General features: G+C 39.7%; 1 protein-coding gene across 1 annotated transcript in view; it reads left to right on the top strand.

Annotated features, from left to right (window-relative positions):
• The window catches only part of LOC124804774 (protein cramped), a 193,841-nt gene that overhangs the window by 151,877 nt on the left and 24,679 nt on the right, over nt 1–17,285 (top strand). Inside the window, 2 exon segments of the mRNA XM_047265095.1 lie at nt 10,000–10,318; nt 11,870–12,136. Coding sequence (XP_047121051.1) covers nt 10,000–10,318; nt 11,870–12,136 — 586 coding nt within the window.

Genomic DNA, 17,285 nt, shown 5'->3' with positions numbered 1-17,285 from the left:
CAGAACAACCACCTCTGGCCATAATAACAGCCTTGATACGCCTGGGCATTGAGTCAAACAGAGCTTGGATGGTGTGTACAGGTACAGCTGCCCATGCAGCTTCAACACGATACCACAGTTCATCAGGAGTAGTGACTGGCGTATTGTGATGAGCAAGTTGCTCTTCCACCATTGACCAGACGTTTTCAATGGGTGAGAGATCTGGAGAATGTGCTGGCCAGGGCAGCAGTCGAACATTTTCTTTATCCAGAAAGGCCCGTAACGGACCTGCAACATGCAGTTGTACATTATCCTACTGAAATGTAGGGTTTCGCAGGGGTCGAATGAAGGGTAGAGCCACGGGTCGTAACACATCTGGAATGTAACGTCCACTGTTCAAAGTGCCATCAGTGTGAACAAGAGGTGACCGAGACGTGTAACCAATGCCACCCCATACCATCACGCCGGGTGATACGCCAGTATGGCGATGATGAAGACACGCTTTCAATGTGTGTTCACAGTGATGTCGCCGAACACGGATGCGACCATCATGTTCTTAGGACATGAAAAAGACCCAGAATATGTTTCTATTATAGCTACAATGTTAAAGAAGTTTAAAACTTTAGGATGATTAATGAGCCTGAAAGTTCACTTTTTGAACAGTCACCTTGATTACTTCCCAGACAATATGGGAGATGTTAGTGACGAGCAAGGAGAGCATTTTCACCAGGACATTAAAGTGATGGATACATGCTACGAAGGTTGCTAGACGAGCAAGGAGAGCATTTTCACCAGGACATTAAAGTGATGGATACATGCTACGAAGGTTGCTAGAACACCAACATGATGGTGGACTACTGTTGGTCATTTCACCGAGAAGTTCAGCAAGTGACTCATTGTAGAAAAAGCCACACAAGAAGCTTCAAAGAAAAAAAGAGAAGGAAAATACAAACCAATTCCAGCTGACAAGTGAAACCTCTATTAACTCATATCATTGTTTTAAGTAGCTTACTGTAAATACAAACCATGCTTATGTTGTAACAAAGCGTTTCATTAATTTCCTCATTTACTGTATAGCATAGGATTTTTATAGTATATAGTAAAAAGCATATTGCTCGAAATCTATGGGTGATACAAGAAAACTAAGGCTAGATTTGGATTCAACTCATAAAAATCTATAAAGATCAGCTATCAAAGTAAAAAAAGTTTTAAAAAAATCATTGGCCCATGTAATGAGAGGGGAAAAAAAGGAATGTGGATAAGCTACTATTAACAGCATAGTGAATGCATTATTGTAGCCAAGATAGACATGAAGCCCACATCCACCACAGTAGTACAAGTTTATATGTCAACTATTTTAGGAGATGAGGAGGAGACTGAGGAAATGTATGATGAGATAAAAAATAGTTAAGGGAGCCAAAAACGTAGTAGTCCTAGGGACTGGAATTCAATAGTAGGAAAAGGAAGAGAAGGAAAAGTAATAGGTGAATGTGGACTGGGGGAAAGGAATGAAAGAGGAAGCATGTGGTAGAATTTTGCACAGAGCATAGTTTAATCATAGCTAACATTTGGTATAAGAATTATTAGAGAAGGTTGTATATGTGGAAGAGACCTGGAGGCATAGGATGGTTTCAGATTGATTATATAGTGGTTAAACAGAGGTTTAGGAATCAGATTTTAATTTGTAAGACATTTCCAGGGTCAGATGTGGACTCTGACCACAATTCAGTGGTTATGAGCTGCAGATTAAAACTGAGACATCTGCAAAAAGGCAGGAATTTAAGAAAATGGGACCTGGGTAAACTGAAAGAATCAGAGGTGGTAGAGGATCCCAGAGGGAGCATTATGGAACGATACACAAGAACAGGTGAAAGAAATACAGTGGAAGAAGAATGGGCACCTTTGAGAGATGAAATGGTGAAGGCAGCAGAGGATCAAGGAGGTAAAAAGATGAGGGCTAGTAGAAATCCTTGGGTAACACCAGAGATATTGAATTTAACTGACAAAAGGAGAAAATATAAAAATGCAATAAATGAAGCAGGCGAAAGGAAACACAAATGTCTAAAAAATGAGGTTGACAGGAAGTGCAAAATGGCTAAGCGGGAATGGCTAAGAGGACAAATGTAAGAGACTAGAAGCATATACCACTAGGGGTAAGGTAGACGCTGCCCAGAGACCTGTGGAGGAAAGAGAACCACCTGTATGAATATCAAGAGCTCGGATGGAAAACCAGTCCTAAGCAAAGAAGGGAAAGCAGAAAGGTGGACGGGGTATATAGAAGGTCTATACGAGGGAGATGTACTTCAGGGCAATCTCATGGAAATGGAAGAGGATATAGAGGAAGATGAGAAGGGAGATAAGATACTGTGCGAAGAATTTGACAAAGCATTGAAAGACCAAGTCAAAACAAGACCCAGGAAGTAAACAACATTCCATTAGAGCTACTGATAGCCTTGGGTGAGCCCATGACAAAACTCTTCCATCTGGTGAGCAAGCTGTGTGAGACAGACGAAATACCCTGAGACTTCAAGAAGAATATAATAATCCCAATTCCAAAGAAAGCAGGTACTGACAAGTGTGCTAACACAAATCCGTTATGGAAGAATGGAAAAACTGACAGAAGTCAACATTGGGGAAGATTTTGGATTCCGGAGAAATGTAGGAACATTTGAGGCAATACTGACCCCACGACTTCTCATAGAAGATTGGTTAAGGAAAGACAAACCTACATTTATAGCATGTGTAGACTTTGAGAAAGCTTTTGACAATGTTGACTGGAATACTCTTTAGAATTTTAAAGCTGGCATGGGTAAAATACAGGGAGTGAAAGGCTATTTACAATTTGTACGGAAACAAGATGGCAGTCATAAGAGTAGAGGGGCATGCAAGGGAAGTAGTGGTTGAGAAGGGAGTGAGACAAGGTTGTAGCCTATCTCTGATGTTATTCAATCTGTATATTGAGCAAGCAGCAAAGGAAACAAAAGAAAAATTTGGAGAAGGAATTGAATTCCAGGGAGAAGGAATAAAAAGTTTGAGGTTTGCCAGTGGCATTATAATTCTGCAAGAGGCAGCAAAGGACTTGGAAGAACAGTTGAATCCAATGGACAGTATATTGAGAGGAAGATATAAGATGAACATCAACAAAAGTAAAATGAGGATAATGAGATGTAGTTGAATCAAATCAGGTGATGCTGAGGCAATTAGATTAGGAAGTGAGACACTTAAAGTAGTAGATGAGTTTTGCTATTTGGGCAGCAAAATAACTGATGATGGTCGAAGCAGAGAGGATATAAAATGTAGACTGGCAATGGCAAGAAAAGAATATCTGAGGAAGAAAAATTTGTTAAAATTGAACATAGATTTAAGTGTAAGGAAATCCTTTCTGAAGGTTTTTGTATGGAGTGTGGCCATGAATGGTAGTGAAACTTGGACGATAAGTTTGGAGAAGAAGAGAATAGAAGCTTTTGGAATGTGGTGCTTCAGAAGAATGCTGAAGATTAGATGGATGGGTCACATAAGTAATGAGGTGGTACTGAATAGAATTGGGGAGAAGAGAAACCTGTGGTACAACCCGACTAAAAAAAAAAGGAATTGATCAGTAGGACATATTCTGAGGCATCAAGGGATTACCAATTCAGTACTGGAGGGAAGCATGGATGTAAAAATCATAGAGGGAGACCAAGCGATGAATATAGTAAGCAGATTCAGAGGGATATAGGTTGCAGTAGGTACTCGGAGATGATGAGGCTTGCACAGGATGGAGTAGAATGGAGAACTGCATCAAACCAGTCTTTGGACTAAAGACAACAACAACAACATGCTAATTAACATGTATCTAATTGTCATTTTTATGGAAGATACACATCATCTTATTTCTAATTACATACCACATACAAAATCCAGTTTGCATTACAGATATATAGTAGGATCCTTAATTACTGATCTCTTAAAAGGATTGTTAATTAAGGTTATTTAAAAAATCATTAGAAATTATTTTTTTGTCGTTATGCATTTTAAGCTTCTCAGAAACGCTCATGGAACATGTACATTTGTTTAAAAATTTGCCATTGCAGGAACGAGACGTGACCTCCACACATGGCAGGGAAGCATTCAAACACAGAGCCAAACGGCCCATCAAATAATTGATCTAGCTTTATGGTATTAAAGATGCAGAGGAAACTTCAAAGTCGTTTCCCTCATTAGAATTGTTTTGAACTGTTTTGGCTGAAACCTTCATTTACTCGGGGCATGACTTCTACACATTGCTTAAAATGCTGCACTCAAACCTGAAAATCATGTTATTGCTGAACCTGAAGATTCAACATCACACTCTCCAACTCCACAAAATTACATCGGAAGGTTCAACCATCCTTGACCCCTAAGATATGTACTTGCTACTGATATGGTGCATCTACTCCTACTATACTGGATTCCATCTCTACATCTGTACTTGTTGCATCAAAATTTACAGGGAACTCCGTGCAGTGGGATATGAGGCTCCCTCTTGCATTTTAACACGTGCTTATTTGTTCCTTGCATCCCCGTACTGTTCATACAATCTTATTGGTGGTGTCCACCTACACCACACCAAATCTGCTACACTGCGATTGGCAACATTGTCTTTGCACATTCCCCATCCTCCCATGTCTGTAGCACCTCATGTTAGCAGAAAATACTCCCCTCTTATCCTGTGTTGCTGTTGCTACATCAATTTATTGAAACTCTGGCTAATCTGACCACAGAGTACAAATCCTTCGCAGTATCCATTCTCTCCCTTCTGGACATATTGGGTGTAAAACCACTTAAAAATATGTCCAGTGCACTGTTCCTCTTCCAGGAGTGTGGCTTCATTTGCCTTGTCACTCTTTTCTAATTCATCCCTCTTCTGACACCAGTCAGTAATGATATGGGCTGAGAGAGGCTGCTACCGTATAGAGGTGGTGGAATGTTGAGGTAGTGGTGCTGGCTAGAAAATCTCGGCTTCAGGGTAAGAAATCTTTATTCTGCCTTGTGGTACAATGTTCGAAGTGCTGCAACGTGACGGACATGCCATATTGCGGGTGTGTTGTGTGCTGGCTCCACCATCAGCTGCAGGAGCTGTGGCAGCGTGCTGGACTGTTGGCTTCAATCAGCAGCTTATACTTCAATTAGCACTGTGAGGCTGTGAGTGATAATTGCTACTGATGCGAATGTCTGGAGTGATTCTTGTAGAGATTCATTGCTACCAGAAGAGGAGCTCACCTATGGTGCGAGTGGGTGGCGGTGTAATGCCGTGGCCTCAAACCGATGTCCTCCAAGGCAGAAGTTAGGCTGCTGCTGTAGAGCGTGAAGATGGCTTATCAGTGGTACTGCTCCATATCCATGGGTGTGGACTTAACCATTTGAGCTTGTCTGTTGGGATGGTTGCCCAGACTGATGTTGGCTGCTCAGTGGTCTCACAGTGTGGGTTGCATGGCCGTGGTGTCGTGGAGAATGTTGCCAGATTGTGCATAACTCTGCTAGGATCGAAGGGGATTTATAGTGGTTAATGGCACAAGGTTAATGGCACATTCGCTGTACTGATATGTTGCTTCCAGGCATGCACAGATCAATACCTTCATGTTTTGTAGTCCAATTGTGTGGAAACTCGTCTTAGATCACTTCATAGTTGCACTGGTTTTCTGCGATGTTGCCAATTGTGCAGCTTGGGTGGCTGTCTAATGGCTTGTTTATGAAATTGCATGTTAGTCCTACTTTAGGCTTGCCTCGCATACTACCGCTGTGGAGTTACTTTTCTCACATTAATCCCCAAAATTAGCAATGGGGTTTCAATTCTTTCCATCTCTCCTTTGTGTGGGTCATTCACCATCTCCGTGACATTCTTTTTGCTGTTCCTTCTCATGCACCAACCTATCACTTTTTTGTACCTTAAGTCATTGCTGCCATCTCTCTGCAACCAACCCGAGCTTGTACTCCATCCCTAAAGACCTCATTGTTGACAAGAAACTAAATCCTAATCGTGCTTAGACTTCTTACAAATCCTTTAAACTCATTCTGAAAATACCACCTGTTATCAGTAACTGTTGCAATGGTTCTTTTCCCATCTAAGCTGAGTTATCTGAAATTTTGACTAGGCAATCTTTACTTTTGACCAAATGTCTACAATAATTTTATTTTGGAAATTTGTTTCTGATGAAAATTGTTTACTTTATGCTACGTTTCCTTCAAGAAATTAGTTTTATGCCATAATCTTAAATGTTTAAAGATTCTGCATTTTCATTAAAAAAAATAGATTTTCAACAGCATTCAGTGGGATTGTGGTATTGATAAAAAATTTAGCAGATGTATCTTGCAAAACACTCTTTAGACGATTCATTACTATTTGTGTCTGTGTGAGTTTTGTTTCTTCTTTATGCTTTAACATAATGCTGTTTAACAACTTACCACATTTTCATTTTAAATGACTCACAGTGTTTGACATTCAATTAGCATTTCCCTTTTAATTCAAAAAATTCTAGTTCTGAAACCCGGACACATAGCCACAATAGATTTTCTGTTTAAACTTTTCAAATTTACTCTCGAGGAGAGCCACTGGCAACAGTGTAATATTTTTGAGTGCAGGATCTTAAAAGCCTTATTTACACTAGAGCGGATGAATGTGACACAGGGGTAAGATTATGCAGACAATCTGCTAGTATTCACTGCCATTCAATTCTGTCTTGTATCTATGAATAAAGTGTTTATATGATGGAGGGAATGGGAGAGAACACAAGAGCAATTGCTGCATTATGGACGTCTGTCTCGCTTTTCTTAAAATGTCATTTGACACACATCTGAAAGACTTGGTGCCATGTATACAATTAAGATAAAGATGGCCAATGATTCCTTCAGTTCAGATGCACACCAACCTCGAACTGTTACGGTAATGGTGCTTATGAGCAGGGGTACAACATCAGTAGTATGTGGTATAAGTTGAGGTGTAGGGACTGACAGGAAGTGTGCTATGTTAGTCCATGCAGTTGTGGTGACCATTGTATCTGGATGACATAGTGGTCAGATATTTTCAACTGGCCTGTTGATATAAATCAGTGCCCACTGGCAGCTAATGTCTTTTAGTTCCTTTTTTCTTGATTCATAGTGGCTGCAGGCTCAAAATGGCGTCTGTTCTTTCTGACTTGTCCGAAAGAGCAGACACCACATGTATAAGTATACAACCTATCTCACAGGTCACCAGATAAAATGTGATATATAGTATGTTGGAGAGAGATTGTGTGATGGAAGGGAAAAAAGTCATTAATTTGAGTATTACAGCAAAAGCTTCTGACATAATTTATTTTTCTGTAATATAGTTACAGCTATGCAAGCCACGAGAAGCAGTAAGGGTTTTGTATATTTTTAATTTTATATTAGTCAGTGTAGTAGATATCCATTCATTTGTGCTTACATTCAAGGAAATTTATTCTGCTGTTTTTTTGTAATTAAAAAAGCACAACACTTTGTGCTTCTTCACAGTGTTCCTGACAGATGGAAGCAGATAATGAATTTCTCACTTTCTAATATCCCCAGTTGTACATTTGAGTACTATCCAATTTCTTATCAAGCATACGAGGTCGGTTCAGAAAGTAACCTCCGATTGGTCACAGTGCGGGTTGTGGGGGGAGTAGCGACGCCATCTGTGCGTTCACGCACTCAACAGGTCAGTCGGCATCAAGCCGTGGTCGAGTGAACGTCGTACCTGCGCTAGTTTAGTTTTTGTGGCAGTTTGAAATGTGTGCTGCAATAGAAAACCCCGCCAAATGTGAAGTGCGTGCTGTCATAAGGTTTTTTACAGCCAAAGGATATTCTGCAGCAGCTATTCATCGTGAGCTTTGTGCCGTGTACGGACCAAGAGTTATGAGTGAAGGAGTTGTCCGTGAATGGGTACGTTTATTTAAAAGCGGACGAGAAAACGTTCATGATGAAGAGAGGAGTGGTAGACCATCATTGGTGACTGACGAACTCGTTCAGACAGTTGATGCAAAAGTTCATGAAAATCGACGTTTCTCAATGTCGGAGTTGTCTACTGGTTTTCCACAGATTTCTAAGACTCTCTTGTACGAGATAGTGACAGCAAGATTGGGTTACCGTAAGTTCTGTGCACGATGGGTGCCCAAAATTCTTACCGACCACCACAAAACTCAAAGAATGGCCTCTGCATTAGACTTTCTGTCACGTTATGAGGACGAAGGAGAACCATTGTTAAACAGAATCGTGACCGGTGATGAAACCTGGATTAAGTACGTGAACCCTGAGACAAAAGAACAATCAAAGATGTGGGCACATTCAAATTCGCCTACCAAACCAAGAAAAGCCTCGGAAGATTTTTCTGCCAGAAAACTGATGGCAACGGTGTTTTGGGATGCCAAAGGGGTGTTGTTGGTTGAATTCATGGAACGTGGTACGACCATTAATCAAGACGTGTACTGTGAAACAATCAAAAAGTTACGACGGGCTATACAGAACAAACGCCGTGGTATGCTGACTTCCGGTATCGTTTTTTTGCACGATAACGCCCGTCCTCACTCTGCTCGCAGAACAATGGCCCTTCTTGAGTCCTTCAAGTGGGACGTTATCAACCATCAACCTTACAGCCCAGACCTGGCGCCAAGTGATTATCACCTCTTCATGCATTTGAAGAAATGGCTCGGGTCACAGCGGTTTGATGACGACGAAGAGCTCAAAGATGCGGGCACAGGCTGGCTCCAGGCACAAGCGGGTGATTTTTATGCAGAAGGAATTTCAAAGCTTGTGAAGAGATACGATAAGTGCCTCAATCGCTATGGAGGCTATGTAGAAGAATAGTGCAAAGATGTAGTTGTAAGATGTATATATTAAAATATTTTTATTTAACTTGGTGTATTTTTTTAAATCAACCGGAGGTTACTTTCTGAACGGCCCTCGTACTTTTCGTTGAAGTAGTTCATGGGTGAACTATGTCAACATGAAATATGCTTGGAGAAGCTGAGTAATCACGAACTTCTTTTTGTTGGGCATTTTGTTTTGTTGATCTTTTGGATCCCACAAGCACCTAGATATCTACATTTTTCTGTTAGCAACATTTCATACTTTTCTGACTACTCCATCTCTCTCGCCCAGATAATATACAGTAACAAAAGCAGTTTGCACTCAAATCAGCAGACTGCAAAATAAATGCTCTCCGTACTGCTGACATGAGGTTATTGCCAAAATGGAAAGCGCAACAACTTACTTTGATGTCTGGCTGGAAGACAAATGAGCAGAGTAACACCAGGAGCACCTACAAATGTGAACAAGAAGTGGCCAAATGCTGTGTGCTCGTACTTGCGTAGCATTTAAACATTGCAAAATGCAAGTTGCTTGTATTCGCTCCGCTACAAACCAAGCTTAAGCTCCATGAGGTTATCACTTTAAGATATTTAATACTTAATATTACTCAGTGATTGTAATGAATGTCCTTCTCATTGGAATAAGCCTTCACTAATCTGAAGCTATTTCTAGCCACAGTAAAGTTGTACAAAAATGGAAGTTGTGATGGAAGCCTTGTACCATAATAATTCTTTACAGCTTATGACAGCAAAATATTATGCCCCTTAACAAACTGAACAATTTAACTATTCGAAATCACAGTCAAGAAGGGTCATCTTAGAGTTACTGCTTGCAGGTTGAATTCATTTGACAAAAAATTATGTTGCATTTTTATAAAATCTTTATCAATTTACGACTAACTCACCTAAGTTAAAATAACACATGCAGAAAAATTAGTGAACAACTAATGGATTTCTGTAACCAAAATAACTCATTTAGTTAGAGGATTCTTACTGCTGTGAACAATATGTATTAATCTTAAGCAAAGTAATTAATTCTCACTTATCATTATTAATATTTTATGAGAGCTTTTTACATTGTTACAGGCAACTTTGTATTGGTGCTGTTCAAATACAGTTGACATTTCAGTACACTTAGACTTGTGCCTGCTATAGTTGCTTCTTCCTTCCTGAATTTTCCAACATGCTTTCATTGCAGAAATTTCAATTACGATATTGCAATCGTCGAGGGAGGTCAGTTCGCCCCAAAAATGTGGTGGTACAACGTATGCTTCCACTGCTACCAAAGGCTCCAAGTGGTCATTCTGTGGTAACTCTAAATGTCATACAGCAAACCAGTCAATTACCTGGTGAATTTTTGCCTTTCACTACAACAACACCCACGACTGCAGTTCAACATTCTACATGTCATCCTGTCCTCCTCAAGCCACAACCACAACAGACAGAAACAGTGTGCTTGCCTGATCTCACAGCTGCAACAGTTCCAGTTACTGCAGTTACCACACCAGCAAGCACAGGTGAGCTGGAAGACTGACTAACTGTACTAAATAAGAGGCCATTGCATTTGATAAAATGGTCTCGGGACTTCATTAACTACATAAAATTTTCTGTACTAAAAAGTAAATGTGTGATTATATGTTTTAGGTGAATAATTAGCTACAGCCCTATACTCTAATATATTTGTACTTTTTCTGTAAAATTTTTTAACCTGAGTATTTTTCCCCTGTTTAGTGTAGCATAATCTCATGTCTTCATATTGACTGTTTGGTAGTACTTGTTATGTATGAGTTGTGTGAGAAAAATGATGAGACTGATTTTTTATCTACCAAAGTTCGTATTTTTTTCAAGCAACAATATTGCCCCCTTCGAAGTAGTTCCCTTTAGTAAGTATACACTGGGGGAGTTGTTTGTTGTTCCCAGTCAAGGTAGTAGTGCTGAAAGGCTTCAACTGGTAGGGCCTGTAACATGTTCATTACATTCTTTTGTGCATTCTCCAAAGTTCCAAAATGATGTTCTTTTAAGTAATTTTTCAATTTTAGAAAAAAAAAAGGTCGCAAGGACTCGGATCAGATGAATAGGGAGGCTAACAGGACTCTCTTTTGGCGTGAAAAATTCCATGATGGAAGTGGTTGTATCATAAGGGGCGTTGTCATGATGCAGCATCCACTTGTCAACAATATATGGTCTTGCTCAATTCACCCTTTTTCTGAGCCTTTTGAGGCCATCTTTGTAAAACATCTGGTTGACAGTTTGTCCAACAGAAAAAAATTCTTTATGCACAATACTCATACTGTCAAAAAACAGATCAACATTGGTTTGATTTGCTCATTCAAGCTCTTTTTGCTTAAGGAGATGTCTCAGTGAGCCACTCCTCACTTTGCCACTTCATCTCCAGATCGTATTCAAAAATGCAGGATTCGTCACCTCTCGAGATAATTAATGCACATGTTTCTTTGATTGCCCTTCTGCTCAGTTTTGAAGTTTTTGGCACCATTTTGCCACAGAAATTTTGCATATGCAAATCTGTTGTCAAAATTTGGTGTACGGTGAAAGTGTATCAGTTTAACATGTAACCTTTATCTTTATTGTTAATTGTCAGTCTCATCTGACAAGAGTACACATTCGATGTTTTCATTGGTTTTTTAAGTTCATTTTCAACATGCCATCGAAAAACTTGTGTTGTTGATAAAGTATGTTCCCCATACGCCTGTTTCAACTTTTAAAAAATCACACTTACAGATACCCCAAGTTTAACACAAAACTAGATTGCATAACATTGCTCTAAATTCTGCTGTTTCATTTTCGTAACACACAACAAAGACACAACCTCACTATTGGTGCTCTCATGTGATGGCTTTACGAAGATGAAACTTGGACTGAACATTTGGAAGGGATGAACACACCAGTCTACACAAACAGATCACTCACAGTGTTGTCAGTCCCATTTTTCTCACACACCTCACACAAAATAAAATATGGAACCAATCCATTAATTTTGAACATGTTTTGTTGAAAGAAAAATATGTATTTCCTTTTGGTGTGTCATATGTATTAAACACTTTCCTCAGCAGACATGTGTGCAGCCCTCCCTGTGGAACCTACAGTTCTGTCAGCAGAGCCCACTCCAAACACAGATGATTTGTCAGGTCTGTTGAGTCTTGATCTCTCAACACCACCTCCAACACCAGCACCTGTTTCTGCATCATCACCTCTTATAACAATTGCAGATGGTATTGACATAGCAAAGAATGATCACCAGTTGTCACCAACTACTACTGCATTACCTAATGGATTTTCTGATGAGTGTGATCCCACTGCACCCACTGGCTTTGGGGGTAAGTTTCAAGTAATGATTAACTACAGTATTATGCTCTAATATATTTATTTTTATAATTCTTTTTAAATTAATACTAAAAATTTTTGTCTATTGTCAAACATAGTCTCATAATCATTGTGCCCCCAATAGTACAATGTATTGTTGAGTTTATGCACAGTATGAAAGTGCTACATAAAGGAAAACATTTAAAATTCTTATTTGAAAATCTGTAAAAACATTAGATAAGTTACATTGTGATGGAATACATGTTTTCCTTTCTTGAGGAGGAGGAGGAGAGATCTGTTAGAAACAGCAGTTTGTGATAAGTTCAGAAAGAATATATGTAAGACAAATGCTTGTTGAGTCAGTTGTGTATAACTGTTTATTCTGAGTGCATCGGTGCCTATTTATTTTTGTATATCGTAATAACAATTAATAATAGGTTCTCAAGTCTTATATTTCTTGATCAACAAATTTAATGCGTGCTTGTGCTTGGAATATTATGCTACTGGCCATGAATTGGTGCCAACATTAAACCCTTACAAAAAGAAGTAGCATTAAGGAAAGCAATCTGTATCGTAGTGCAATTGATCTAGGACATGACAGATACAGACATTTTAAGTAACGTTTCACTTCAACCACAAACAGTCTCACTGCAAACCTGTATTGATGGTTTTTCACAACTATAAGATATGGATTCTGAACAATCCATTTATGGACATTACTAGTATTGAGCATTTCATTTCTGGTAAAACAGGTTACATCTGAGAGAACTACACACACAGGAAGGCAGGGATCAATAGTACAAAACTGCAGCACCCACTGAATCGGTACATCAGTGGTGTGAAGTCAGTAGGAGTTAAAACTTGCAGTGTCTGTTAGTGGTCATGGTATAGCTGCTACTCTCACATACCTTCTCATGTAGTGCTTAGCATTCTGTTCACTTTGCGTGCCACTGATTGAGTGTTGGTTTCAGACTGAGCATCCATGTGAGTAAGCACTGCTTCTTCTAAGATACGAATGTAGTTTATTATCCCTCTTGTTGGTTTTATTGTTCTACCACTTGTCCCATCTCTTTTAACCACTGGAACAGGTTGTGGAACATGGTATTCACTGAATGTCTCTTGTGTGGATGCATGGCACAATACAGTCCTTTAGCAACCGTATATTTTCCTTTTATTTCTTCATTCTTGGAAAAAGTAATGTTTGCTAATTCAGTAATCAGTAAGTCACCATTTCACTAGGACTGGCTGACCGTACATTTCAACTTGTAAGTGTAGATTTCAGCCCCACAAACCCATATCAGAACTGACCATGTCCAATGTTCACATCATGCCATCTACTGTGCATTTGTTTTGTTCCACTGGTTTTGTAGCTTTATACTCCATTCTTGTAGACAAACTGATACATTTGCCCTTGTTTAGCATCACTGAAAATTAGTATGATGATAAAACACCCCTTAGAAGAGTATTGTTCAGTCATTTTGAATTTGGTTGTGTGTATTTGGTACAGCTGTTGTAGTATTCTGCAGCATATCAATTATTTGATTTAATTTCTTGACATACAGAAGCTGTTTTTAACTTAAATTGATACAAAGAATATGTCATTAATGATTGAGGCTGTCCTAAAGCTTCACAATAAATTTTTTTATAGTCCAGTCCATGCATGATCCTTCTTGCCTTTTACTATAATATTTTTTGTCGCTCGCTCGCGCGCGCGTGTGTGTGTGTGTGTGTGTGTGTGTGTGTGTGTGTGTGTGCGCGCGTGTGTGTGTGCGTGTGTGTGTGTGTGTGTGTGTGTGTGTGTGTTTCTGTCCAACCCACAATTCTGCAACAAAGTTAAGGAAGGGCTAAATTGTCACAAAGTAGCCAGTTATTTGGTTAGTGATTGTGTTTGACTGCTTCCTAAGGAGGTATAAACCACTGTTGATTCCCCCCAGATTCAATAGTAATATGGTTCACCCAGAGAAGATTTTTGACGAGTTAAACATATTTATAGTCCATCAAGTTCAGCGTACATTACTAACACTCATTTGGTAGGAATTGACAGTGTTAAATATCAGTAGTGCAGATTATTAGCATTCATATTGAGGCTCTGATCATTCATATGTTGCGTTATTCCTGTTACGTCATTAGCACAGTAGACTCCAACCATTTATTCTCTCTGCCACAGAATAAGATTGTGGTGTCGTTTGCATAGCTTACTACATGGAAGTCATGGGATGTCATTAATATGTGTATGGGGGCAAAAAGGATCCATAATAGAGCATTGATTTGCATATTGTATTACTGATTTGCTGGCGAATTAATAATTTATAGTCTTTTATATATCAATTTTGTACACTCGTGGGGGCCCTACATGATATTAGGCAGTCGTACCAGTTTCTTTGTATAAGCAGTACACCTCGTGAAGAAGGTACTGAGATGAGGCAGGATGACATTTCAGATTACCCAGTGTGCAGTTTGTAACTTACTTCTTTTATTTTTTCATACACTTATTTGATTATACTTTTATTTAAGGCAGTTACTTAGGAGTTTCCTATAATACCACAATTAATAGAGTTGCCAGGAAGTTTAAGTATTTGTTTAAATGCCCGCCCCCAGTAGCTGAATGGTCAGCGTGACAGATTGTCAATCCTATGGGCCGAGGTTCGATTCCCAGCTGGGTCGGGGGATTTTCTCCGCCCAGGGACTGGGTGATACGCTGTCATCATCATCATCATCATCCTGTCATCCTCGTCGACTGCAGGTCGCCGAAGTTGTGTCAAATTGAAAGACTGGCACCCGGCAAACGACCTGCCCGACGGGGGGCCCTAGCCATACGATTAAATAAATAAATTAAAAAAAATGCACACTTTAGTAATTGCACTGTATATTCCATCTTGTCCAGTTGACCATGTATTTTTAGCACTGGTAACGTATTGAGTGCTTTCTGATCATCCAGCACCACAGCTGCACACATAGGTGATGTATCGTCGTGACACACATTTTTAATTGCATTCAGAATTTTTTCCCTTTAATCTAATGCTTACAGATTCACTGTCCATCTTCATGGTGCTTTTACAATATCTGGCAATTAATTCTCAGAACACCTTATATTCACTCATGAGCAATTGAATTGCAGAGACTTATGTACCAGTCTGTAAGACCCCATTTTTTTCTGAGGGTGGTGGTGGTTGTTCTGATACGTTGCCATGTCATGGACTTCAAGAAATATAAATTCTAATTTAAGATGCTTATCCGCCATCCGCAACTTGTGAAAATTTATCTGAGCTTGGCCTAATGTGCGTGTATCTCACGCGAAGGGGTTTTATTTGCATTCAGTAGGACTGAAGTCAAGTGACCTAGGAGGCAATACTTGGTAGCTCAATGTACAAGTTAAGACATAATTATAGCATTTATTTGTAGTGATCACATATCGATCGTACCACGGATGTGGTTGGATTCCAACAACTGTACCGATATCAGAGTTATGTAACTGCTATACAAAGTAAACTAGTCCAGCCAAAACAGCATTTATTTTTTGTAACTGACATGTCTCAACACCCAACTCTTAAGTTACATCATTAATCTGTAGAGACAGAACTGACTTCCATCAGTGATAGTCACATTTAATAGTAAACTCCTGTGCAGTGTGTCCATAGCCACACTGATGCAGGCTGTTTACGGCACAGAGTATTTCGATATGGCAGTTGCTAACTTCAAACTAACTCTGCTGAAGGAATTTGTCAAAAGCAGGTGACTGTTCACAGTAGACAAAACTCACTGAAGACTGCTCGCTGAAGACAGTCGTTCAGTCTGCTGGATCACGGATTATATTGCTACATGGATTGCTACACTGAATCCATGAAATTGATTGCTGCTGCTGCAGATCATGTGTTCCTTGGCTGTTTGCATGTCCAAGCGGAATGGTGTCATAATTGCATCGGGTTACCATTCGTGGACATGGCAAAGTAGTTCAGCTACATGGGTGGCATCTGAGAACAACCGCTGCAGCTCATACGGCTCCTGTCGTTGCGTGATGCAAGCTGTGTGAAATGTCACTACAGGGGAGGGGAGGCCATCTCAGCAGGGGTAGTAACTTGGGACACCACTCCCCTCACTGAGAGAGAGGGAGGGAGGGAGGGAGGGAGCCTCTTCTTCTTCGGCTGCTACCTTTGGTGTTGGATGAAGTCCATATCAACCCCGGCCTCTGCACTAACGCTGCTGGGCTTTACTTTCATTGGCTCACGTGATGGTAGGACTTTGGCACTGGGAGGCTGCTACTCTGTTGAATCTCCTCCTTCACCCTGCAAGAAAAATAAGTTATTGACACTTGTAAGTGAGAGGGCTATAATTACTGGAAGGAAGAACCTTCTTGACATGGGGTCGGAGTTGATTGGTGTGTTTTCAAGATGTGTCTGCATCTGTTATGTATATGATATATCGTATTTACTCAAATGTAAGCCGTTTTTTTTTTTCTGGTTTTTGTAATCCAAAAAACCGCGTGTGGCTTAGAATCGAGTGCAAAGTAAGCGGAAGTTCTGAAAAATGTTGGTAGGTGCCGTCACAACTAACTTCTGCCGTTGAATATACGTAGCCCTACACAGACATGCTTTGCAGGCACTGGCGCCAAAACCTCTGCATCAGTAAATAAATTTTAAAAAAGGTGGAAGACGAGCTTTTTTTCTCCACCTCGAGTTTCGACCACTGCATTTTCATACATTATCCAACGAAGGTAAATACAAATTCCGTATTGTTCATCTTCGAATGTAGCAGCATTTCAATGTACTACGAAAATCCGACTGGAAAGGCTGTTTGAGATGTTTGTCAATATGGCCAACTCTACGTTCTGAATTTTTTCCTACCTGTGAGAAGAGATGGTTGCTAATAGGAACTTTTATGAATTGTGAATCACATGCAGTATTCTCTTCACCATAAGAATAATACGAATATAAACATTTTGCCATGTATTCTTTCGTGTTTGCTGCTATCTCATTTAAATACTGTCTGCCTAATAAACTATGAAGCTAGTGAGACAACAGCAAAAACAGAAGGATATACATATCATGTCATGTTTATATTCGTATTATTCTTATGCCTAATAGTGATACAGTCAGAAATGAAGCACGGCAAATGACTAGATTTTTAAATCTAAGATGACTCTTATTTCTGTGCAGAATGTAATGT

Source organism: Schistocerca piceifrons, chromosome 7 (genome assembly GCF_021461385.2).
Source record: "Schistocerca piceifrons isolate TAMUIC-IGC-003096 chromosome 7, iqSchPice1.1, whole genome shotgun sequence".
Taxonomy (NCBI): Eukaryota; Metazoa; Arthropoda; class Insecta; order Orthoptera; family Acrididae; genus Schistocerca; species Schistocerca piceifrons.
This window is presented reverse-complemented; position numbering and strand designations above follow the sequence as displayed.